General features: G+C 41.9%; 1 protein-coding gene across 2 annotated transcripts in view; it reads right to left on the bottom strand.

The window, feature by feature from the left end:
- Positions 1 to 1,969: 1,969 nt before the first annotated feature.
- The window catches only part of RPS6KB1 (ribosomal protein S6 kinase B1), a 31,114-nt gene continuing 6,824 nt past the window's right edge, over positions 1,970 to 26,259 (bottom strand). Inside the window, exons 7-16 of one of the 2 annotated variants that reach the window (XR_012897049.1) lie at positions 24,808 to 24,908; positions 21,886 to 21,976; positions 21,593 to 21,683; positions 21,042 to 21,149; positions 20,400 to 20,462; positions 14,408 to 14,485; positions 11,701 to 11,808; positions 6,730 to 6,842; positions 4,963 to 5,916; positions 1,970 to 2,377 (exon numbers count right to left, since the gene is read on the bottom strand). Coding sequence is in view for 1 of the 2 variants with exons in the window: in XM_006138647.4 (XP_006138709.2) it covers positions 5,679 to 5,916; positions 6,730 to 6,842; positions 11,701 to 11,808; positions 14,408 to 14,485; positions 20,400 to 20,462; positions 21,042 to 21,149; positions 21,593 to 21,683; positions 21,886 to 21,976; positions 24,808 to 24,908 (991 nt within the window). In the remaining variant the exon portion in view is untranslated. Of the gene's footprint in view, positions 5,917 to 6,729; positions 6,843 to 11,700; positions 11,809 to 14,407; positions 14,486 to 20,399; positions 20,463 to 21,041; positions 21,150 to 21,592; positions 21,684 to 21,885; positions 21,977 to 24,807; positions 24,909 to 26,259 lie in introns of both variants that reach the window. The other variant, XM_006138647.4, reaches the window with a different exon arrangement.

Below are 26,259 nucleotides of genomic sequence, written 5' to 3'. Positions count from 1 at the left end.
TACAAACATTTGTTGGGAATTCCTTCCATAATAATTAAGTGGAACAATTAAAAGTAATTTTACTGAAAAGTGTAAAATTGTACTTGGTAATTCATATCCCTGTATTTTTGCTTTGCTTTCTATGACAGTTTTATTTTTAACTCCACATAGTAACATCTATGGAAGAGCACTTTAAATTTTTTAAAATGCATCAATTAAATTTCTGTGCAAACATTTCAAACTAGGATTGCAAAAGTGTCAATTGGCCTAATTTAGCTATGCACCCTTTTACTGAAGGGCTGTGTCTAGACTGGCCATTTTTTCCGCAAAAGCATTCCTCCTCTGAAATGTACAAAAGTCCCCCCAGAGGCTCTTGCACATTTTAGAGGAGAAATACAGAAGTGCCTGTCGAGTACTCCATCAACTACTTGATATAACATTGTTATTGTAGAAACACTTTGAGATGGTTTGACAGATATTAAACAAAGTCTTAATCTTCACTTTTGGGGTCTGAAGCATTTTTTCACCTGTTCATAGAGTTCCCATTTCTGATTAAGATCTTGAATTTTGAATAGTTGCAGGTGGTACCATAAAACAAACACTTCAAGGCAATTTGTTTCAAAACAGAACCCCCATCAAGATTAATTAGAAACAGGTGTCTTTCATGTCTGTGGGACCACAAAAGTGCATTTCCTATTTGTTGATGCTATGTAGTGAATTAGTCCCATAAGTCATTCAGCTAGGTAGGGTATACACTATATTTTTTCTGAACAGGCCTTTCTGGTCCACATAAAGAGCATCAGCCAACATGGAAAATTTTAATTTTGTGGGGGAGTGGGGATAGAACAGCTAGTAGCATTTTAAAGGACTTGGAATCAATAAGATTCAGTGTGTGTGCAAATCTAAAACGCTCTGCTTTTAGATTTACCCACAGGGAGAATGGGAGCAATGGCACTAACCCCATTACTTGTGTTTTAGCAAGAAGTCATGTTTTTGAAAAGTTTAATCAAAGTTAGGTAATGGAAGCAATAGCATTTTTTTAAAAAGGTTTTAACTAAGTAAACACTTCAAAAATTAAAATTCCATGAAGAGTTTGTTACATTAAAGCATTCCCCTACAGCACAGACTGCTGGTTGGGAACCCAAAGTGGGTCTCAGCCCCATTTTAATGAGGTTGCCAGGGCTGCTGCTGGACTTGTTGGGGCTAAAACGGGAGCGCTTTTGTCCTGGGAGGCTGGGCTCAAATTACAGGTCCCCCTGCCCAGGGTTGAAGCCATTGGGGCTTCCCAGGTGGCCAAGTTGCCCACCTGGGACTGTGGGGCTCAGGCTTTGCCCCTCTCCCCTCCCTTTAGGTGCAGGCAGCTTTGGTACCCCTTCTTGTGTGTCTAATACTTGTTGTCAGAAAGGGGTTGTGGTGCAACAAACTTTGAGAACCCCCATCCCCTCTCTCTGTGGATTATGGAAGTTGTTTATTTGGTGAGAACTGAGTAAAAGTTATCCAAACCCAGCAATTTTTTTTAAGTTTATTACAAAAACAAAATAAGGAACTAAACCAAAAGCTTGAACCTTCTCAGCAGTGAGAAATGTATTTCAGCTTCACTGTAAAAGAAAAGTGAGACATTTGTATCCCTTGAATACCATCCTCTCACCTGCCTGTCAGCTGCATGCTTATCTAAGGCCAGAAGTATCTTCCTTAGCTTTCCGAACCACTGCCTTCTGCTGTGCACACGTACACCCCTCTGTCCCTGCAAGAGGCAGATCACTGGTGAATGGGTAACTAATGGCAAATTCATGACCACTTTCTAAAGACTTCAGGACCTACAGTGAGGTAGCACTATTAATAAACCCGGTTACTTGGGTGTATCTAGCTTCACTTAGGTCACTTCTTAAAACTTCTCCATTTCATGAGGTATAAATTATGAAGATCCAAACTGTTATGATTGGTGGTTATCTTATTTAAATAAAAAATAAGCCACTTGTACTAGCATATGTTCATTCAAATTTGCATTTAATTGCTATTTACATCCATTCAGAAATCAAGTATATTTTATTACAGTAAACTAAATACAAAATGAAAAGCAGAACGGGGATTACCCTCATACCACTCCTAATAAGGCAGCTGAAGAGTTTTACAGATACAAAGTCAATTTGATATAGCAGAAAAGAACAGTTTGTAAAAATATACTACGAACCACAACACCCAGCCCCCAAGAATCTACACATATAGCATAGAAATGTCTTATTTCCTTGAGACAATACTTGTGCTGTTCATGATAAGGACAGACTCTTGATTTACAGGAATTTCTCCCACGTAGATTGTAGCAGTTCATCCATCTACACCTGGAACAATGGAACACACAGTATCTTGCTTTGTGAACTCAGATTACTCGAGACTATTGCTGTAGAGACAAGGCAACAAATGCTTAGGTTTTCTGATATTAAAGAGTTGCAGTCTCCCACCTGATCTGAATATGCGCTCTTCCATGACTTAACTCAGAAATTACTCATTTATTAACAAGACAAACCCAAATAAACCAACATCTCTAGAATTATAGTGGACACAAACATTCAATGTCTGTTCTCCATAAATTTTGCTCTTGTAGGAATACACTCTTAAAAAAAGAGATTCAAGACAACAAGTGACTTTTTATTACCAGCTAATACCAGGATGACATTCAAATGTCAGATGGCACAATTAAGACAAAGTTTAGTATGTTAATGGAATCTAATGTATGTATGCATCACTCCTCCTATAGAAAAAGTGTTGAAAACATTCCACATCAAATGGGAAAGAAAATAAATGCTGGTAACATAGTCAACCTAAGTTCATAGTTTCTAGAATGAAATGCAGAACAAAATAGCCCTCTAATTTAATATCTAGTAAAAAAAATCCAATCTAGTTCAAGTTTAAGATTTAATACTTTTACGTACATGGTTAGCCACAGCAGATATTAACCTCAGTTTTACTATATTTTTGTAATGCTACAAAAACCCTATAAAAGTCAAATGATAGCAAAATTTTCAGTGATTATAATTAAAAAAGCACAGCTTGTAAAAAATAGAAATAAGATTCTATACTCTAAAGAAAAATGTAAGAATTTTTTAAATGAACAAAAAAAGCACTTGTTAAGCTCTCCAATATTCAATGCATTTTGAATTCTAGCATTTGTATGAAGCAGCTATACAGGAGCTAGAATAGAACTCCATTCCCATTAAAAGTTCATGACTGTTCATATCGACACTAATATATATATACACACATATATATATATATAGATAGACAGAAGGTCTATGTCTGATTTTTACAAATAAATACAGGATAAACCATATTGCATAGTGTGTGCTTGCTGTCCGAGTCTCTCACTGAAAGTTTCACAGTTATGGTAGGGTATTGGATTTATGTCCATGGGATGAAACATTTGTAATAAAATATGAAATTTACTTTTTAAAAATAATAAACTGGATATGTAATTAAGCAATGAGCTCTGACAAACAGATCTTGCCATTCTTGCCAGCCATACTAATCAACTCTATTGGATGATCATATCCAGCCAGCCAGAGCACAACTGCTACTTGTAAATAGGAGCAAGAGATAATTGTTTGGCTTTAAAAAAAAAAATCACTGATTCTGGTCTTTCATATCACTTCTGCTATACTCAAGTAAAATCAAGGTTTAGAGACCTTTATAACAAGTGGCTGGCACAAAGCAGATACTGCTTAAAGTGATGCCGGTTGCAAACGTGCTTTATAGGTATAGAGTGTGAGAGTTACAATCTCAGTTCTACCATGTGTCCCCATGGCCCTGTAAAAAAAATGAAAATGGCACTCTTCTTCCAGTACAGTGCGTGTGCTGACTGCTGGCAAACTTACCATAATTTTATAAAAATGAAAACAGACCTCCACAAAAGGCTCCTCAAAGAAAAATGCCAATTGTATTTTTGCTAATCATTAAGAAGTCAAGCACTGATATTCATATTTTATGGGGGATTAATCTGATTTCATTTAAGCCTCCTGACCTCTAATTTGTAGAAAGTGTTGCCTCTCTGACTGGATTCAACATGTTTAGAGAGTTTTATGGCTTGGTTCCTATGGCTCAAGAAGATTCACTATACACAGAGCAAGCAGAATTAAAGAAATCACCCTTGTTGTGAAACACCAGAAGTAGACTTTGCAGTCAGACTGAAGATAATGCAATATGAGGCAAGCAAAAAAGTGACGGGACTTGTATGTAGTTGCATGATCATTTACACACACACACACGCACGCACTAGGGTAAAGCTCTGCAAATATTAATCCTTTCACCAGCTGTGTTCATGGAAATGCTTTCTTTAAGGCAGGAAGTATTTAAGTAAGGTAAAGTTACCTTTATTTTATTCTTTGTACCTGTAAGTCATTTGTACAGATTTCATGACAATTTCAAGAACATAAATAGTATCTTTAGAACATGTTTTCTAAATTAAGTTCTGACCCACTGTGGAAGACATTCATTGAAAGGCCATCTAATACTTTTCTCTCTCTCTCTTTTTAAATACAATCAGCAAACTTGCTGCCCCAACACAGGGAAGTTATTTTAATGTGTGTGGAAATATGAGACAAAATCCATACAAAAATCCCTCTAATTCTTACCCATTAGTTGAAAAAAATTATGCGTTTATGACTTGAACTTTTAGATGTTCATTGTGGCAATGCATTCCCTACTGTTGACCCTTGCCTTCTGATGGACCTGTTTAGATAGATAAGAATCTGACCATGTTCAGTTGTCTTGAACCAAATGACTGGCATACAAATGAAAGGCATTTTTTCCTGTGAAATGTCTGCCAAAGATAATGATGAAATATGCAGGATGTGTGTATAGCTCATGGCTTCCAGTTAAGCATAGAACATAGCAGCATTGCCATTTTTAAGTTGTTTCTCTTAAGTGATACAGATAATACAGCTATTCTAGCTGGGTAAGCAAATAAGACGATTCTCTCCTTTTTCTTACCTTCAGCAGCCATGTACGTAATTAATAATGATTCCTTTATCAATGTACTTGTTTCATCAGTAGAAGAAAAAGAACTAAGTGAGTCTACCTTTTCTTCACACCAACAAATAATTGTTTTAAATTTTGGGATACTTTACATAATGAGCTGAATCAAAAAATCTATTTGAAAAATATATATTTATATAAAAAAAATTAAGTTGTTTGCACATGAAACATCAATTGTTAAGTTTATCTTTCATCTTTGATTCCACACCATTGTAGGAAACAGCTGGACCAAGCTTGCATGCTAATTAATCCTCAGACGCAAGTATTATAGGCATTTCACCCTGTGCCTAGTGAAAGGGCTAACCCTTCTTGACACAATCATGACTAGACAGTGATTCTGGAGCAACATCCTACCCTTAATACTGTCAGTTTTCAAGCTATCAACCTGAAAAATCCTTGATAAGGCGAGACGATGTCACTGGGAATCAGTTAGCTGACGTGCCTAGAGTTCTGCAATACCATTTTGCTTAAGTTTTTTTTATGCACCATTGATTAATAGAAAAAAAATCCATGTTTGTTTTTTCTTTTCTCTCCAAGTCGTTCTGTGCAATTACTCTGATACTGTCACTTTTTAAAAGTAAACCATATGAGCCCTCACATTTTAACTGGCAGGGGGCTTATGTCCATTCTGTTTTTCCACCTTTACAGGTTTAAAAAAAAGCTTGTTGTCGTCATAGATTCATGCGCAAGTGCTCTGGCCGTTTGGAAATCATGGGAAAGGCTTGTTTTTTATATGGCCCAGAGTTTGGTTGTCGTATTGGAAGTGGTGCCGATGCCTCTCCGCAAACTGTCACATCCATTTGTTCTATTCCACTTGTCTCCATTGGATATTCCACAGGTGTCTGTGAATTTGATGCACTGGCTGAAGCACCTCTTGCCCAGAAACCCCCGGGGGAGAACTTTACAGGGCTTTAAGACAAAAAAATATAAGGCACTTAGAATTGAGGATACATGCAATGCTAAGACTTTTCCTTCACCCTGCAAGAAGTGGGTTCTCTGAAGTATTTAGTTTTTATCTTCCACTTCTCTGGCTTGAGAGAATCAAACATCTGTGCTAGTTCTTAGCAGCCACTATAAACTAGACACATTGCTGACACTAGGTATTTTTCAGTTGGCATTCATCGTATAACATGATTGTAGGAGTGTAGAAGAGAAATTTTGCACTAACATTTCTCTTATCTTGAGCAGCACAGGAATATAGATGATCTAGCAGCAGTTATAGAGTATAGTGCAGGGGCGGCCAACCCATTAAAGGCAAAGAGCCACAATAGTTGGGGAATACAGTACAAAGGGCTGAGGGAAAAAAGTTGTTGAGCAAAAACCCCGGGGGGCTCCCATTGGCCTGTACCACCTTGTTGGCTACACTGTGCCGGACGGTGAACACAGGGAACCGGGGACCATTTTTAGAGGCGCAGGGGTGGCTTCGCGAGCCGCAATTTGGGGAGGGAGAAAGGGAGGAGAAGAGCTGCATGCGGCTTAATCCGCGGGTTGGCCAGCCCTGGTATAGTGTATTGAGGTCACCAGAATGGTGGGTGTAGCAGGCAGAGATCAGTGTTTCCTGTGCTGGCAAATATAAATCTGCCTGCAGTGAAGCTGCTTGTAAAATGTGCAAAGAGCATGTTTTTAAAAATAAGTATCCTAGTTCCAGAAATTAAAACCTTTAAGAATCTGACCAGTGAGAATTTTCAATTGTTCACTGAAAAGTAAATTGCTAAAAAATACCTGACTGGTGTCCTAGGGCTGCCAATGAATCTGCGAGGTGATCGAATTTTTGGTTCAAAAGAAAACTTCTCTTTTACACTTTCAAGTACGGATGGAGCCACATATGTAAAACCCTGAAACATAGGAAAAATGTCATGTCATTGAGAGGAAAGGTTTATTTTTATAACCATGGAATCACAGAAATATAGTATTGGAAGGGACCGCAAAAAAAAAATAATCTAATCCAGCCTTCTGTGTTGATGTTGGCCAAGTACACACAGACCATCCCTGTTAGTTGTTTCTCCAACCTCCTCTTAAAAATCTCCAACAGTGGAGATTTCACAACCTCCCGTGGAATCCTATTACAAGGCTCAACGATTGTGAGAGCTAGAAATTTGTTTCCAAACCTAAACATCCTAACCTAAGAGTCCTTTGATGTAGATTAAAAATATGGACATGAACAACTGATCACCATCCTCTCTAATAGCTCTTAGTCATAGAATCATAAGATACTAGAACCGGAAGGGATCATCAAGTCCAATCCCCTGCTCTCATGGCAGGACAAAGCACTGTCTTGATCATCCCTGATAGATGTCTGTTTAATCTCTTAAATTTATCTTCAGTAGTGGAGATTCCACAACCTCCCTAGGCAATTTATTCCAGTGTTTAACCACCTTGACAGATAGGAAGCTTTTCCTAATATCCAACCTAAACTTCTCTTGCTGCAATTGAAGCCCCTTGCTTCTTGTCCTATCATTAGAGGCCAATGAGAACAATTTTTCTCCCTCCTTGTAACACTGTTTTAGATATCTGAAAGCTGCTATCATGTCCCCTCTCAGTCTTCTCTTTTCCAAACTAAACAAAACCAATTTTCAGTTTTTCCTCATAGGTTATGTTTTCAAGAACTAAAATCCTTTTTGTTGCTCTTCTTGGGACACTCCAATTTCTTCACGCCTTTCTTGAAACGTGGTGCCCAGAACTGGACACAATAGTCCAACTGAAGTCTAATTAGTGCCGAGTTGAGCAGCAGAATGACTTCTTGTGTCTTGCTCACAACACTACTGTAAATGCATCCCAGAATCATGTCTGCTTTTTTGCAACAGTGCCACACTATTGACTCATGTTTAACTTGTGGTCCACTATGGCCTTGGTCCCTTTCTGTAGAACTCGTTCCTAGACAGTCGCTTCCCATATATGTGTGTGTGTGTGTGTGTGTGTGTGTACGTACGCGCGCGTGTGTGTGTGTGTGAATGTGTGCGCCAGATGCAGTACCAGCACCTTCAGTCAGAGCTCAATAACTTCCCCTGCAGTACTGGCACTTTTTTTTTTTTTAAACACAAAAAAAAGCAGTGTGTGTGGGGTGTGTGTGTGTGTAGATAGAGAGAGAATAACTGACTGGTCCTTCCTAAGTGGAATACTTTGCATTTGTCCTTATAAACTTCATCCTATTTACCTCAGACCATTTCTCCAATTTATCCAGATCATTTTGAATTATGACCCTTTCCTCCAAAGCACTTGCAACCCCTCCCACTTTGGTATCATCTGCAAGCTTTATAACCATACTATGCCATTATCTAAATCATTGATTAAGATATTCAACACAATCAGTCCCAAAACTGACCCCTGAGGAATCCCACTTGTTATGCCCTTCCAGAATGACTGAGAACCATTAATAAGTACTCTCTTACAACAATTATCCAGCTAGTTATGCACCCACCTTATAGTAGCTCCATCTAGGCTGTATTTCCATCGTTTATTAATAAGGTCACGTGAGACCATTATCAAATACTTTAAAGTCTAGATATACCACAACTACGGCTTCTCCCTTATCCATAAGCCTTGTTATCCTATCAAATATCTGTTTCTGTCATCAAATTACCCCAAAGTCTTCTTTTCTCAAACCTGGCCAGTTTCAACTTTTCCACACAGGTCAGGTTTTCTAAACCTTTTATCGTTACTGTTACTGTCCTCTGGACTCTCTCCAATATGTCCACATCTTTCTTAAAGTGTAACATCCAGATCTGGACACAATACTCCACCTGAGTCCTTACCCTCGCTGAGCAGAGCAGAACAATTACCTGCAGAGGTTTATACACATACAACACACCTGTCAATATACACCAAAATGCTATTAAGGCTTTTGCAAAACTGTATCACACTGACCAAACTCAATTTGCAATCCACTAGAACTCCCACACCTTTTCCAGCAATACTTCTATTTTTTCCCAATCTGGTAGCCATTCATTGGATTTTTCCTTCATGAGTCTAATACTTTAGGGTATGTCTACATTACCCTCCTAGTTCGAACTAGGAGGGTAATGTAGGCATACCGCACTTGCAAATGAAGCCCGGGATTTGAATTTCCCGGGCTTCATTTGCATAAGCGGGGAGCCGCCATTTTTAAAACCCCGCTGGTTCGAACCCCGTGCAGCGCGGCTACACGGGGTTCGAACCAGCGGGGTTTTAAAAATGGCGGCTCCCCGCTTATGCAAATGAAGCCCGGGAAATTCAAATCCCGGGCTTCATTTGCAAGTGCGGTATGCCTACATTACCCCGCTAGTTCGAACTAGGAGGGTAGTGTAGACATACCCTCACTGATTTTCAACTTGTTGAATTCAGGCCAATTCTCCAATTGGTCAAGGTCATTTTGAATTCTAATCCTGTCCTGTCAAGCACTTTAGGATGACCTGAGGGATAGCTGGTACTGACACTCCCTGTTTCTTTAGATTGTTGGGCTCAATGGGTAGTGACCAATGGCTCGATGTCTGGTCGGCTTCCAGTGGAGTACCCCAAGGATCAGTTCTAGGGCTGGTTTTGTTCAACATCTTTATTAATGACCTGGATGAGGAGATGGATTGCACCCTCAGCAAGTTTGCAGATGACACTAAGCTAGGGGGAGAGGTAGATACATCGGAGGGTAGGGATAGGGTTCGGAGTGACCTAGACAAATTGGAGGATTGGGCCAAAAGCAATCTGATGAGGTTCAACAAGGACGAGTGCAGTGTCCTGCACTTATGGAAGAATCCTAAGCACTATTACAGACTGGGGACCAACTGGCTAAGTAGCAGTTCAGGAGAAAAGGACCTGGGGATTACAGTGGATGAGAAGCTGGAGATGAGTCAACCGTGTGCCCTTGTAGCCAAGAAAACTAATGGCATATTAGTATTCATTAGCAGGAGCATTGCCAGCAGATTTAGAGAAGGGATTATTCCCCTTTATTCAGCACTCCTGAGGCCACATCCATTCTATTCTGGACACCCGCCCCGCCCCCCCCCCATTATAGAAACAATGTTGATACGTTGGAGAAAGTCCAGTGGAGGGCAACCAAAATGATTAGGGGACTGGAACACATGACCTATGAGGAGAGGCTGAGGGATTTGTGTTTATTTAGTCTGCAGAAGAGAAGAGTGAGGGGGGATATGATATCAGCCTTCAACTTTCTGAAGGGAAATTCCAAAGAGGATGGAGAGAGGCTGTTCTCAGTGATGGCAGATAGTGGAACAAGGAGCAATGGTCTCAAGTTGCAGTGAGAGAGGTCTAGGTTGGATATTAGGAAAAATATTTCCCTAAGAGGGTGATGAAGCACTGGGCTGGGTTCCCTAGGGAGGTGGTAGAATCTCCATCCCTAGAGGTTTTTAAGTCCTGGATTGAAAAAGTCCTGGCTGGGATGATTAAGTTGGGGTTGGTCCTGCTTTGGGCAGGAGGCTGGACTTGACCTCCTGAGATCTCTTCCAGCTCTGTGATTAGGTGGGGAATGCAAATGTAATCCTCCTGCATAGATATCGACAAGATGTTTGCGCAGCCCAGTCATTGCTGTTCAGATTATAGATCCATATAGGCAATGCTCAAAGACAACACTTTTGGTCTACACTATATCCTCTTCAAACATAGTTTTCTCTGCATTCCTATTTAAGTACAGTAAAACTCCAATTGTCTGTCATCCAGTGGTCCGGCACTCCCTATAGTTTGGCACCCACTGGAAGCCGGTAGTGCTCCGGCAGCTGTTTCAAGAAGTTGTAAGTCAATCACAGTACTGCCAGCTGGATCCACAGGTGACAGGCTCACAATTTATTTTTCCTCTACTGTCTCCAGTGGAGGTGCGGGGGGAGGAGGGGGTGGGAGCTCGGTGGGGAACGGCGTGACGAGGGTCGAACCCTCTGCCGTTTTGCAGGGAGGCAAAGCCTGCAAGCGGCGGTGGCAGCGAGGGGGCAAGAGGCAGGCAGCTGCTTCAAGAAGTTGTTAGTCAATTACAGTACTGCTGGGTGGATCCGCAGGTGACAGGCTCGCAATTTGTCTTTCCTCTACTGCCTCTGAATTCTGAATTTGCATCTGAATTCCTCAATAAGAGGAAATTGTGAACCTGTCACCTGCGGATCCACCCAGCAGTACTGTAATTGACTAACAACTTCTTGAAGCACTTGCCTGCCTCTCGCCACTTGCAGGCTTTGCCTCCCTGCAAAACGGTGGAGGGTTCGTCCCTCACCGCACAGTTCCCCGCCAAGCCCCCACCGGATGCAGTGCGGGTCCCAGCAGATCAGTCACAGCCCCCCACCCGAGTACCTCCCGATAGTCCGGCATATCCGATAATCCGGCACCACCTGGGTCCCAAAGGTGCCGGATTATCAGAAGTCTACTGTAATATGCTATTTCACTGTTACTGCAATTCAAAATGTGTCTATTTTACTTTTAAAATGTAGACTCTTACTGTCCAATGTATAAATGAAGCTGTAACCAAGCCTAAGAAACTATTTATTAAAGGTTACAAGGCAAAATGATTAAAGAGATGCTACCCTTCTGCAATGAATAATATATTTAAAATTTTGAGGTCTCGGAACTAGCTTGACAAACAGTTGTCATTCTTGTAAGTGGTAAAATGTAATGTTTTCTTTCTGGATTTGGAAGGAATTCACTTGAAATGAGCTATACCATTTCCTAACAAGAACACAATGTACCTTTCCAAAGTCAACACCCATACATCCCTGGCTCACTTACCAGAAAGACCTGGTTGGCACTTTCACTGAGAGTTGAGTCATCTGGGCTATCAACAGGTGTCTGACGTGTAAACTTTGAATCAAACTGGCTCACATCCTCTTCAGATTGCTTTGCAAAAACAAAATGATTAAGGGTTTATAATACAGATATCAACCAAATGGCTTAGCGGTGATCAGTGAAGCCTCTGGATGGAGTTGATTCCATAGGTTTTTGGCAGAGCTCTGCTGTAGTAAAACCTTGGAGAGGAGTCGGAATCCTGCCGTTGCCAGTGGGAGGTCACTATGGACACTGACACTGAGAAATAAAGGCAAGGGGGAGGAGCAAGAATTATGGATCAAAAAGGAACACAAATTAAAAAGATGCCTTGAAAATAAACCTCAAGTTACAATAGAAACAAATGCCACTTTCTTGTGAGAAGTTACACCAGTTAGTCTACTGTAGTTTCACATACCAAATACACTTTTTTCATAGAAGCAAAAATACTTGTATTGCTAAGGACAGAAAACAGCAGTGGAATAAATGACTACCAAGTGACTGTCTACTGTTCAAATGAGGAATTTTACCAATTACTCCAAAGGCAGCTCTTCCAATTTATGCTTTCTCCCAGATCCCTGCCTGTGATTGTTAATTTTAGCTTCATAATTGTACAGAGATTTTGCCTAACTTTAGGAATCTGGTTAGTATAACTGATTAGCACACTACAGAATTTGCTGAAGTTATAAGATGCAAGTTTAGCCATCTTGTACAGGCGACATTTTCATAAATATCGGCCTCTTTTTTAGACTGCAGTCCAATAGATTTGAGGCTTGGGCCTTATTCACAACATTGCCACTTTGAAGTTAAATGATGCTTGTAAAATTATACGCAGGATAAATTGAGCGAGGTAACACTCAAGATGCTGAATAAAGTGACTTGATTCATATTTTACTGAGAGACTACTGAAAATTTCAGTTTTTGCCAAGTATTGACAGAATGTTAGAGTCTTAGAAACAAATTCAGGAAAACAGCACCTTTGAGCTTATATAGCCAGGTTATAAATGGGAGAATGTAAAATTGAAATCAACTGCTCCACAATCAGTGATTAAAGGAAAACAAGTAAAACTAAGAAGGAAAAGTCTACTCTGATTCTGTGCTGGGTTTCCTGCCCCATGTCTATTTAAAAAAGCAAGCTCCGACCCCGAGGATAGAACAGAGTAGCAGAAGTGGGCGTAACACAGTAATGCTATCCAGTATCCTTTGTACAATGGTAAGTGTCTGTAGAAGAATAATCATAAGGCCTTTTAATTCTTGAGTGTATATACTGGCATCAGTTCCCAAAAGAATCTTATGGAAAGCTCTAAGATGGATAGTTTCTTCTAGCCCAGTGGTCTCCAACCTTTTTACACTCAAGATCACTTTTGAAATCTCAGAACAAGTGAACATCTACCGCCCCGCCCCTTCCTTGAAGCCCCGCCCTCTCTATTCTCCTCCTGCCCATCACTTGCTATCCCCAGCCCTTACTTACACACTCTGATAAAGTTTATTTTTAAATTATGTGAGATATTAAATTAAAATCACATGTTTATAGTTATGAAATAAATGGTCTTTTTTATTCGTGCTATTTAAATCTAAAATGAAGTATTTATAATTATACATTTTGTGGGGACAGAGTTCTGCAGCTGGGGGCAGGGGAGAGGGAACAGGGTTCTGGCAGGGGAGAGGGAACAGGGTTCTGCAGCAGGGGACAGAGTGCCAGTAGGGACAGGAATAGGGACAGAGTTCTGTGGCTGGGGACAGGGGAGTGGGGGCAGGGTGCCAGTAGAGGCAGAGAGTCCCCTGCATCTGCCTCCTCCCAGGATTTCGCCCCCCCCAGAGGGAAGCCAGCACATGCCTCCTCCGGGCCCGACTCCTCCGCGGCGCAGGGAAACCCCGTGCAGACCTCCCCACCCTGCTGCCCGCAGCACACAGAAGCCCCGCGCATGCCTGCTCCGGGGCCGACCCACCCGGCGCAGGAAAACCCCGCGCGCGCCTGCCCCAGGGCCGACCCCCCCCCCCCCCGGTGCAGGGAAACCCCACACGTGCCTGTCCCGGGGCCGACACCCCTGCCACCCCCCGCTGCGCAGGGAAACCCCACACGCTCCTGTTCCGGGGCTGACTCACCCCTCCTGTGCGGTGCAGGGAGCCAATGCTCCCTCCCGCAGTACACCCGGCAGAACAGCTAGAGCACTTCCGGAATCACCGGAAGTGGCGCTAAGCTGCGGGACTTCTGCCCATCCCGGGAAGCCGACACTACCTCCATTTTCACTTAAGGTAGGTAGTGGGGCTTCCCGGGGGTGGGAGGGAAATGGGGGTGGGGCGGACATGATGCCTTGCGATTGACTGGTTGAGGCCTCGCCATTGACTGGTTGAGGCCTCGCCATTGACCAGTCGATCGCGATCGACCTGTTGGTGACCAAGGTTCTAGCCCTAGCTCTGCTAGCAATGCTGAGTACAAGTTAAGTTATTTCAATTAAGTGTGCAGCTTTTACAGTTTTATGAACAGGGTTCTTAAGCTGCAACATACGGGTCAGTTTATCAGAGTATAAAGCCATTATAACCAAGCAAAGTTACAAAGATAGCATAGCAGATACTTTTGAGTTTTAGATCCAATAAGGTAGGTCAAAGTTTGAGAAAAATGCCATTAAAGGCATGCAAGGAACAAACAATTTATTGGATTCCAGGTACGTACCAATAATGGTTTAAAGGGAGGTTCCACTTTCCGAGCTAGCAGATCTTCCCAGTTAATGTGTCTGAAGAAAGGATGAGCCTAAGAAAATTCAAAAGAATGAAAAGCTATAATTGATCTTCCTGGCAGAAGTTAAGATCCTTATTGACCTTGGAGATGGAAAATATAGCTCATTTTCCTATTGTTCATAAAGCTGGCTAAGATGAGACTGACTGATGAAAAACTATGTCTTTTTATATCTCAATTTAGGGCTCCTTTCCTTCCAAAATTGTGTGTACTTCAAATATAGCATCTATTATATATCCTACAGTGCTTCATTAGAACACCCAAGCATAGTTTAAAATAGGGATGTAATAGTGTAGTCAATTAACTGATAAGTAAAAGCTTATAAGGTTAATGCTATATAGACTACATGCATTCCCTCCCCCCGCCAGTAAATTTTTTAGCAGGCTGGCCAGCAACCCGTCTTAATCCTGACTTGCGCCGGGTCTGGGACCTACTCCTTTGGTGGCCTTGCATTTAAAGTGTATTAGGAGCCGGGCAGGCAGGCAGCCTGACTCAGTTCCGCGCTGGGTCTGGGAGCTCAGGTCCTCCCCAGACATGGGCTGCTGCCACCCTGCTGCCTCTCTATCAGAGGCAACAGCGCAGGGAGTCAGGCAGCCGGTCCGCAAGGAAATCTGGTTTTAAAACTGGCACCAAAGGCAGAGCACTGAGTGGCAGGTGGCTCCTCGTGACTGGGGCCAGAGCGCACTGGCTGCCAGCCCCACCCCATCCCTGGGGACTACAGAATAGCTGAGTAACTGATAAGAATTCATGAGGTTAATCAACTGTTCAGTTAACCAATATTTAACATCCCTAGTTTAAAGTGGATGTTGAAAATTTTTTAAATATAAACTTTCAGAAAAAATGTGCAATGGTATCAGGATTTTGTCATGAGACCTCCACAAGCTAGCAAAATTAAGTTCTAAATTCACAGCTCTTCACTGTGTACATTTGTCACCAGAAGTGAAATAGTGGATTAAAAAAAACCAGTCGGAGGTTAATGAAACGTAAACTGGAAATTTCATTTGCCTATGTCATTCTATTGACTGCATCTCTACATTTTGAGTAATACCACAGTCACTCAACTGATTATAAGAATGTAAGAACAGCCATACTGGGAGAGATCAATGGTCCATCCAGCCCAGTGTCCTGTCTGCTGACAGTGGCCAATACCAGATGCCCCAGAGAGAGGGGACACAACAGGTAATCCTCACGTGATTCCTCCCCTGTCACCCACCTCCAGAGAAACAGAGGCTAGGGACACCAATCCTACCCATCCTGGTGAATTGCCACTGATGGAACTAACCTCTATAAATCTATCTAGCTCTTTTTTTGAACCCTGTTAAAATCCTAGCCTTCACCACATCCTCTGGCAAGGAGTTCCATAGATTGACTGCGTGCTGAGAGAAGAAAAGTTTCCTTCTGTTTGTTTTAAACCTACTGCCTATTAATTTCATTTAGTGACCTCTAGTTCTTATAATGTGGGAATATGTAAATAACTTTTCCTTATTCGCTTTTTCCACACCAGTCATGATTTTATAGACCTCTATTGGACTAAGAGGAGACTAAGGTGAAAAGTCCAAGTCTTTTTAATCTTTCTTCATATGAGACCCGTTCCAAACCCCTCATCATTTTTGTTGCCCTTTTCTGAACCTTTTTCAATGTCAATATATCTTTTCTAAGATGAGGCGATCACATCTATATACAGTATTCAAGATGTGGGCATACCATGGTTTTATATAGAGGCGTTAAGATATTTTCTGTCTTATTCTCTATCCCTTTTTTAATGATTCCTAACATTCTATTTGCTTTTTTGACTGCCGTTGCACACTGAGGCTACGTCTACACTGGCACCCTTTTCCGGAAATGCTTAAAACGGAACAGTTTTCCGTTATAAGTATTTCCAGAAAAAGAGCGTCTACATTGGCAGGATGCTTTTCCGGAAAAGCACTTTTTCCGGAAAAGTGTCCATGCCAATGTAGACGCACTTTTCTGCAAAAAAGCCCCGATCGTCATTTTCGCGAACAGGGCTTTTTTGCGGAAAAGAAATCTGTGCTGTCTACACTGGCCCTTTTCTGGAACAGTTTTCCGGAAAAGGACTTTTGCCCGAATAGGAGCAGCATAGTTTTTCCCGGAAAAGCACTGATGATTTTACAGTAGATCGTCAGTGCTTTTCCAGAAATTCAAGGGGCCAGTGTAGACAGCTGGCAAGTTATTCCGGAAAAGCAGCTGATTTTCCGGAATAAGTGGCCAGTATAGACACAGCCTGAGTGGATGTTCTCAGAGAACTATCCACAATAAGTCCAAGATCTCTCTTGAGTAGTTGTAGCTAAATTAGTACCCATTACATTATACGTATAGCTGGGATTTTTTTCTCCACTGTGTATTACTTTACACTTATCAACATAAAATTTCATTTTCCATTTTGTTGCCCAGTCACTTAGTTTGGTGAGATCTTTTTGAAGCTCTTCACAGTCTGCTTTGGTCTTAACTATCTTGAGCAGTTTGGTGGTATCTGCACATTTTGCCACTTCACTATTTACCCCTTTCTCTAGATCATTTATAAATAAGTTGAATAGGAATGGTCTCAGGACAGACTCTTGGAAGACCCCACTAGTTACCTCTCTCCATTCAGAAAATTGACCATTTATTTCTACCCTTTGTTTCCTGTCTTTTAACCAGTTATCAATCCATGAAAGGAGCTTCTCTCTTATCCCATAACAACTTACTTTGCTTAAGAGCTTTTGGTGAGGAACCTTGTCAAAGACTTTCTGGAAATCTAAGTGTACTATATCCACTGGATCCCCCTTGTCCACGTTTGTTGACCTGCTCAAAGAACTCTAGCAGATTAGTAAGGCATGATTTCCCTTTACAGAAAACATGTTGACTTTCCCCCCAAAAATTATTTTCATTGACGTGTCTGACAATTTTATTCTTTACTATGGTTTCAACTAATTTGCCTAGTACTGATGTTAGACTTACTGGTCTGTAATTGTCAGGATCACTTCTAGAGCCCCTTTTAAATATTGGCATCACATTAGCTATCTTCCAGTCATTAGGTACGGAAGCTGATTTAAAGGATAGGTTACAAACCATAGTGGAGGCCATGTTCAAAGAATCCCACGTGTGGGCCTCGTGTTGAGTCCTGTGTAAACCCAAACCGCACCGCAGGCTGCAAACAAATAGGCTATGAGCCCGCAGGCCGCATGAGTAGCCCTGACATAGAGCATCTCTATTAATAGACCCTCCTCTAAGAGATGTCACTTTCCGATCCATGTGCTCCTCTGCACCTTCGGCTTTTCCCCAGCCCTTAGTTTAAAAACCGCTCTACAACATTTTTAATGTTAAGTGCCAGCAGTCTGATTCCATTTTGGTTTAGGTGGAGCCCATCCTTCCTATTTAGGCTTCCCCTATCGTCTCCATCCACGCATTGAGACTCTGAAGTTCTGACTACCTACCTGACTCTGCGCGTGGAACTGGAAGCATTTCAGAGAACACTACCCTACAGGTCCTGGATTTCAATCTCTTTCTCCTTCCCTTCCCTATGACATTGGTACCTACATGTACCACAACCACCTGCTCCTCCCCAGCACTACACAAGTCTAGCTAGATGTCTCAAGAGATCTGCAATCTTTGCACCAGACATAATTTCAATGTGATAGCATAAGTTGACCCTCTCTAGTCTGACTGGTGCAGAACCAGAGAATTTGCCAAACTATGGGAGGTCAATATTGTCTAGCAGCATTACCAACACTTCCACTATTTACTGGACTCATAGAAGACATCTGGGGTAAATTAGAGCTAAACAACAGCACAGAACACAGAGCCAGGTCTGGTGGCTGTAAACAAACTTTATGGGACCATGGGAAATTTAGCCACACCCACGGTAAGTGGACATCCAGCTAACTAAAATCATGTCGGACCAGGAAGTGCCAGATTAAGGAGGTTCAACCTATACATAAAAACGTCTAAGGGATATTGCATGCCGAATTTATTTAACTTCACAGATGCAAAAATCAACTACCATCATCAACAAAAAGGCTGGTCTATGTTTGGCAGATGTATTGACTTTTTAGAAAGTGACATTTTCTAAATACATACATTTAGGGAAATTTACCATCATTTAGAACATAAGGATGACAGCTAATGATTGGTGAGAGCTTCTCAGTACAGGCAGTCCCCAAGTTACACAGATCCGACTTATGTTACGAACCGGGTTTTTCTCACCCTGGAGGACGGGAGCCGCGGGACGCCCAGATGCACCGCGGTCCCGCCACCCACGTCCTCCGGGGCGAGAAAAGCTGGTCCGCGTCTCCCTGGTCTGCTGGGGGGGGAGCCCCCCCAGCAGACCAGGGAGACGCGGAGCAAAGCTGCGGAGGACCCGGGCGGCGGGACCGCGGTGCGTCTCGGTCCGCCGCCCGCGTCTCCCTGGTCTGCTGGGGGGGGAGGGGGGAGGCCCATAGCTAGTGCTTCCCCCCCCCCCCCCCCCCGCAGACCAGGCTTTTCTCCGGACGCCTGCGGTAGAGCAGCTGGGGCGCTGCCGGTTGGTCCTGCAGTGCCGCTCTGGGTGCTACTGGACCAACCCGGCAGCACCCCAGCTGCTCTGCCCCAGGCGTCCTGATTCAGCCGCTGCTGGTCAGTTTCAGCAGCGGCTGAATCAGGACGCCTGGGGCAGAGCAGCTTGGGTGCTGCTGGGTTGGTCCAGTAGCGCCGAGGAGCGGCACTACTGGAGCAACCCAGCAGCACCCTAGCTGCTCTGCTCCAGGCATCCCCAAGTCAGCCGCTGCAGAAACTGACCAGCGCTGACTACAGGAAGTCCGAGGCAGAGTTGCTCTGCCCCGGGCTTCCTGGACTCAGCCGCTGATCAGTTTCAGCAGCAGCTGACTTGGGGACGCCTGGGGTTCTTAAGTTGAATCTGTATGTAAGTCGGAACTGGCGTCCAGATTCAGCCTGTTGAAACTGATCAGCGGCTGATTCCAGGAAGCCTGGGGCAGAGCAACTCTGCCTTGGGCTTCCTGTAGTCAGCCGCTGGTCAGTTTCAGCAGCGGCTGAATCTGGACGCCATTTCCGACTTACACACAGATTCAACTTAAGAACAAACCTACAGTCCCTATCTTGTACGTAACCTGGGGACTGCCTGTACTTGACATCTTCTAATATAATTTGCTGGGAATGGCAGAATATTACTATTCTGCACATTATGCCTATTGTCTCTTTTAGGCATATGTAGGCTTTGGTTCTGTTTATTATTCTCGTAATTTGAACAGATCAGAAATTAAAACAGAAAAAATAACCTAGATTGGAAGCATGGGGTTAACGTGCCATTGCATATATACATCTCTCAAAAAATATTTATTTCTAACAGCAATGTCATAAAACTGGCAATTAACTATAACACTATAAAAATATGGAATGATGTGAGGTGTACAGGTGAAGTTAAATACAGTCAGAAAACCCAACCTGTATAGGCTGGGGAAAAGCATTCAATAATTTTGTAGAGGTAAGAACTGAGTTATGTCTGTTTCGTATGATGAGTGCAAGCAACAATAATCTTTCCTGAATGACACTCAACCCCAAATGTAATAATGTGTGAGTTATTCACCAACCCACTAGAATACCACAATGCATCAACTTGTTCAGTGAGTCATAAAGGAAGGGGGAGAGGAGATGTAGGAAAACTTAAAAAAAAAAAAAGTGAATGGGAGAGGAGAGAAAAAAAATCTTTAGCACTCCATCTTTACCCCACTAGCTATTTCCTTGAGCCCTTTATTATTTAAACATCTATCTAGTCCTTTCTTAAATTCCCCAGAGGAAACATTTAACCACTTGTATAAATCCATGCCTCTGCTCTCACTATGCTTAGAAAATTACATGTTCCAGGTCTATTCTTCTTGGGTAGTCCTTGTATCTTGTTTCTCAATAAAATAATCAAGAGATATTCAACAAAATCTACCTGAACTTCTGCAGCATCTCCAGAACCAGCTCCTAGACGTGAGGCAGCATTTCTTTTTAGCAGCTTAGAGGAGAAAAACACCAAGGAAACTATTTATTGAAATGGTTAAATCAATTTTTATAACAAGTATTTCTTCTAATTATCATTAATAGAAATATTTTACATCTGTGTTAAAATATTATTTGGTCTAACCGCTTCGTAGTTATACAGTGAAATTACAAACAACTTTAATAATTACCATTATTTTGGCCCCAGGATACTAGACACAAGGTGGGTGAGTTATATTTTATTGGACCAACTTCTGTTGGAGAAAGAATCTTTTGAGCTTATATAGAAATGCTCTGCATAAGCTCACAAGCTTCTCTTTCCCTCCAACAAAAGTTTGTTCAGTAAGATATTATCTCACCTACCTTGTCTCTAAACAACGTTAAGACAGGTCTCAGAACTTCAGAAAGGTGTTTTCAAACAAAGCATTATTTTCTGCCTCATGCAACTTGAAGACTGAACCAAGCTCCATTAAAAGATTAAGTTGATTGAAATATAGCAGCACTATGATTCACCTGGAAAAAAAGCAGCATAGCAATTTTGATCAATATGTTTCTAACATTTGCATATATGTGTAGGATTAACAATTAAAACTACCTTTTTAAGCAGATCTCTGGCTTCTTGCGTGAGGTAGGGAGGCAAGTTGAGTTTACATTTGAGAATCTTGTCAATGGTTTTCTTTCGGTTCTCCCCAGTGAACGGGGGCTGAAAAAACATAATTGCAGTGTGATGAAAAACACAACATGTGACAAACTATAACACAGTTGCTCTCTATCACTGCACTGCAACCCCTCTCCCAACAACAAACATTACATGACCCCAGTGCCTTAAGTGACCCCATAAAAAAGAACTCACGATCCATAGCTTGAGAACCACTGCCATTAACAAAAACCTATTCTGTTCTCTTCATTTGCATACTTGGTACAGGGCTAGTTTCAGCCACTTGTGAAACAGGGATAACTGATTCACATGTGACTAAGTATTTCTTGGGCTATTACAGAACAGCACAAGACCATGATTTAGCCATTTTTAATTGGGTTTCGCACCAGCAGTTGATAAGTACACACACACACACATCTATCTACACCTACACCTGAATGATCAGTCATGTAGAATAAAATGCATGCAGTTTTTAACTGTGCACCTACTGCGCCAGTCAGCATGTCATACATCAATGCCCCCAAACTCCACCAGTCCACAGCACGATTATGCCCACTTCTCATCAAGATTTCAGGAGCCCTAAAGTGAGAAAAATTAGAAATAGGAAAGTATTTTATTAAACATTTAATTATGGTTCAGGTTTCAAGTTTTTAAACATAATCCACATTCATAATCTGAAAGTTCCATAACTGAACATATTGAACCATCAGTTAAAAAAGGTAAAATTTAGCCATTACCCCCAGACCAGAGTAATACTTTTCTGTTTCATCATGCAGCTCACATGTATTCTATTGTTCCACAGAAAGTGTGTGTGACTGTTCCATCATGAATAGACTCTTTACATAGTCCGAAGTCTGTTAGTTTAACATGACCTGAAATAAAAGAAAATATCTAATTCTAAAACCACTCTGAATTCTGACAACACAATCACATGGATATCAGCAACTCAACATAAATGTCATTTATAAAATGGAGAATATAAATATGTCTTTCCTTGTCTATAAGGAAACAGAACATTTCCCAGGAGGCAGAGTCCACATCTGTTGATATGACAAGATTGAAAAATTACTTTATTTAAAAAAAAAATCTTAAAATATAGTCTGTAAAGGTACAGGCTTATCTTTGCCTGAAGAAATGTTGACATTGTGTGTACGTATATTAGATAGACCATCACTGATGATGAGGCCATTCTCATATGCCCTCACAGTCCAAATCCTGATGCACAGAGTTATCCATAAGTCATCAATATTTGATGATGCATCTCTGTGTCTTTTTCATTGCACCCTGCTCAAACTTGTCACATGCTGATTTTACAAGAGACCGCCAACGAGTCCTGTTTTGAGCCATTTGGTCAAGTTCTTTGGGATTGATACCAACTCACTAGAGACTGCTCTTCAGACTATCTTTGAAGTGATTATAAAAGGCTGACCCTTCCTTTATTTGCAGACTCAGCTTCCCATACAAGATTTATTTTGGGAGATGGGCATCTTCCATTCAGATGGCATATTAGGTCACCTAAATTGTGCTGTCAATAACATTTCCTCAATGCTGGCTGTGTTTTTTCTCTCAAGGACCTTAATATCAGTCACTCTGTCCTGCCAGCAAATGCTAATTATTGAGAAGAGAGTGTATGTGAAATTGCTCAAGCTGTTTATAGCGATGTCTATAAAGAGTCCATGTTTCAGATCCATTCAGAAGAGAAAATTAGCATCGCTGAACTGTAGCTCTTCAATTTGGGGAAATGACAGATGTGCTGGCTAAGAATTTTTGTTCAAAGTCAGCCAAGGACCTCACTGGCTTTAGTAATTCTGGAGAGTAAGTTATCAAAGGAGGCATCACTTGAGAGAGTACTGCCCAAATACTTGAAATGATCACATTTTCCAACTGTCTCTCTTGGATGAAAACGTCTGGCATTGAGACACTGGAATGTAGTGTTGTTAGGAACAAGTCCTTTGTCTTTCCAAGACTGACAGTGAAGCCGAAGCACTGAGATGATTTAAAAAAAAAAAAAAATCTATCGATGATGACCTGAAGGTTGTCTTGATTGCGCCTTGATGGCTCATAGACATCTGCAAAAAGTGCCTCAAAGAGAAGACTCTCCAGTATCTGGTCTTAGCACTGAGCCTTCAAAGTCCAAAGAAAGAGCCATCAAGTTGGTAGCAGATGTATATCCCCTGATCCAAGCCCCATGTTGCATGGCTGAAAACACAAGCAAACAAGCTGAACAGCACTAGAACAAGGGCATATCCTTGCTTCACTCCATTTGAGATTTCAAATGCATTGAAAAAGTCACCACTGCCAAGTACTTGCACTGTCATGTGGTCATGGAACAGATGAATTTGTATGAACCTTCTTGGGCAGCCCAGGTTATTTAGAAAAAACTACAGATCCCCTCTGTTGACTCTATCAAAAGCTTTGGTCAAATGGGTGAAAACTACATACAGGTCCAGTGAAGAGGAACATAAACATAGCAAAGCCACCAAGACAATCTTAAACCAATAGAAAAAGTGTCTTCATGTTTTGTTTTCATTTCTTAGACCTGTAGTAACTCTCAATGAACGAGATGCTCACATCTTATTGCAACCCTTCTACTAGTTAGGCACTAAGAAACAAATACATCTAAGCAGCAGCTTCCAGACTCTCTTTATATGAGCTTATTCCCAGTCATACAGAATCAAGTTGTTAATTATTTGGCACCATGATTTTTTTTTATTATTCATATACAAAGTTTTTACATATAAGAAAACAATATGTCTACAAAAGACTCCACTGCTGCCCAGATGAAATCAAGTCATTTAGTCTTATGCTTAATCCAGACTTTGGAAACCAGCTTACTTAAAAGTAGTCTTTTAAGCCCTTTAATGCCAGAATTTGCTGAAACTGATCAATAGTGCTGCAGGCATTAGGGTTTAAACACACACAGAGCTTTGGACTTGCTGCCATGATCAAATGACAGGGTTTTAAAACTTGTTAGCATAGTTATTTGTAAACACAAAAAATACAGAACAGGTTTGAATTCAAATATCATGGATAGGTGACTCAGTCACTTGTGACTATCACACTATGGAATGCAAAAGTCTTCAGTGGGCTTACCCTAAAAGTCTCTTGCAACTTCTTGACCTATTTGTTCTGCCACCTCCAGTACTAATGTACTGTAACTAGTAGGGTTGTAATAGTAGAGTCGATTAACCGATAAGCAAAAGCTTATAGGTTAATGCTATAGACTACACGCATTTCCCCCCCACACACGTCCCTTTGCCAGTAAATTTTTTAGCAGGCTGGCCAGCAGCCCAGCTTGCACTGGGTACTGGGCCTACCCCTGCTGCGGCTCTGCATTTAAAGTGTATTAGGAACCAGGCGGGCCAGCAGCCCGGCTGTTCCAGTTTATGCTGGGCCCGGGAGCTCAGACCCCTCCCCCTAGACAGGGGCTGCCCAGGGACAATAGAATAGTCAACTAACTGATAAGAATTCATGAGGTTAATTGACTATTCAATTAACCAATATTTAACATCCCTAGTAACTACTACAATGAACTGTATGCCATGACTAGAGCATAGCCAATGACAGCTACTTGTTTGGATATAGCAGGAAGAAAGGAAAACAGTAATAACAGTTTTCTGAGGTAATTTTATATTGTTCTGTGACCTTTGAGAAAGGATTTTGAGAGAATTATTGGCTACATAATTGTTTATTATATTTCCACCTTGATGATTTAGCATGATATTTTCCGGCTTCAGATCTCGATAGATGATTCCTTTTTGATGTAAGTGCCCCAAAGCCATTGAGATCTCTGCCAAGTAAAAGCTGAAACAAGAGATTTGATACAATTAAACTCGTTCATCCACACAAAGCATCTTAAGCACTAAAACAATTACACTTGTTAGAACACACCAATGATTCCTTGAAAGTGTCATTAGAATAATTATGCTATTGAGGTTTCTTTGCCAAAGGGTATAGGGACACAATGCAATAACACAATTACACCATCAGCTTTAGGTTCATTTTAGTTACTCTGTCTTTAATATTTTTTGCTGTGATCTGAATTTGCCCGTCATTAAGTCTTACTTTAAACTGATCCCCTGTTCTGGGAAAGGAAGTGGGAAGCTATGCCCTGCAGTGCTGTCTATAGCATAAAGCTGCAATGCTATATATACAAATCTGAGCTGTTCCAAAACACTCACACAGACTATTGTGGGAAGGCAGAGCTTTCATCCCCTCTTGCGTGCTGTGTAAAGCTTAATTGAGAAAGTACACTTCATTTACTTATGTCATGCGTGAAATATAGCTATTGAAAAGGTTCTCTTAGCAGAATGATCTTTAAATAAAACTTCAGCTCTTTCTTCACGTGCTCTCAAAAAGTGGGATAAATACACCAATCACATCACTTCTTAAATTGAACTGCAGCAACCAGAAGCTATAAACTTTCACACTTTTGTGCACCAAAAGCAAGATTTTGAACATTTCTTTCATGCAGAAGGCTCCTAGAAAGGCAGATATAGGCTGCTGTTCCCCACCAACTCAAGTGCATCCCCTCTGCAATCATATGCCTAAAGTTCCAATACAACACAGCAATACCCACCCTTCAATAGGGTGGGCAGTGAAATCTCTCAGACAAAAGGTGGGAAGTAATTACTGAAAAAGGGGGGGGCCCTTAGGCGGAAGGGGAAGGGCCAGGAGACTTCTCGTGCTCCCCTACCCACAGACCCTGACTGACCTGGGGTTGGGGAGTGCATGAAATCTTTGCCCTCTGCCTCTTAGAGAGAGCTGCCAGCTGTTTCAAACAGCTGGCAATTCCCCTCTAAGCGCCACACACAGTGAGAGGAGACTTCGCATGCTTCCCCCATCCCCAGGCAAATCAAGGTCTGGAGGCATGGGAGCGAATGAAGTCTCTCACCCCTGTCCCTGCCCCTGCCCTGCCTGGGGCATGTGGTGCCTAGAGAGAACTGCCAGCTGTTCTGAACAGTTGGTGGTTCCCTATGATGCCCCGTGCCCCTGGTGTGTGTGTGTGGGGGGGGGGGGAGGGAGGAGATTTCGCACACTCCCCCATCCCCAGGTCTTGAATGATGTGAGGACAGGAGAGTGGCAAGACAGCTGCGGGCTGGATCAACTGGCTTGGCGGGCCGCATGCAGCCTGCGGAGGCTGTCTTGCCCACCC

The sequence above is a fragment of the Pelodiscus sinensis genome, chromosome 21 (assembly GCF_049634645.1).
Source record: "Pelodiscus sinensis isolate JC-2024 chromosome 21, ASM4963464v1, whole genome shotgun sequence".
Taxonomy (NCBI): domain Eukaryota; kingdom Metazoa; phylum Chordata; order Testudines; family Trionychidae; genus Pelodiscus; species Pelodiscus sinensis.
This window is presented reverse-complemented; position numbering and strand designations above follow the sequence as displayed.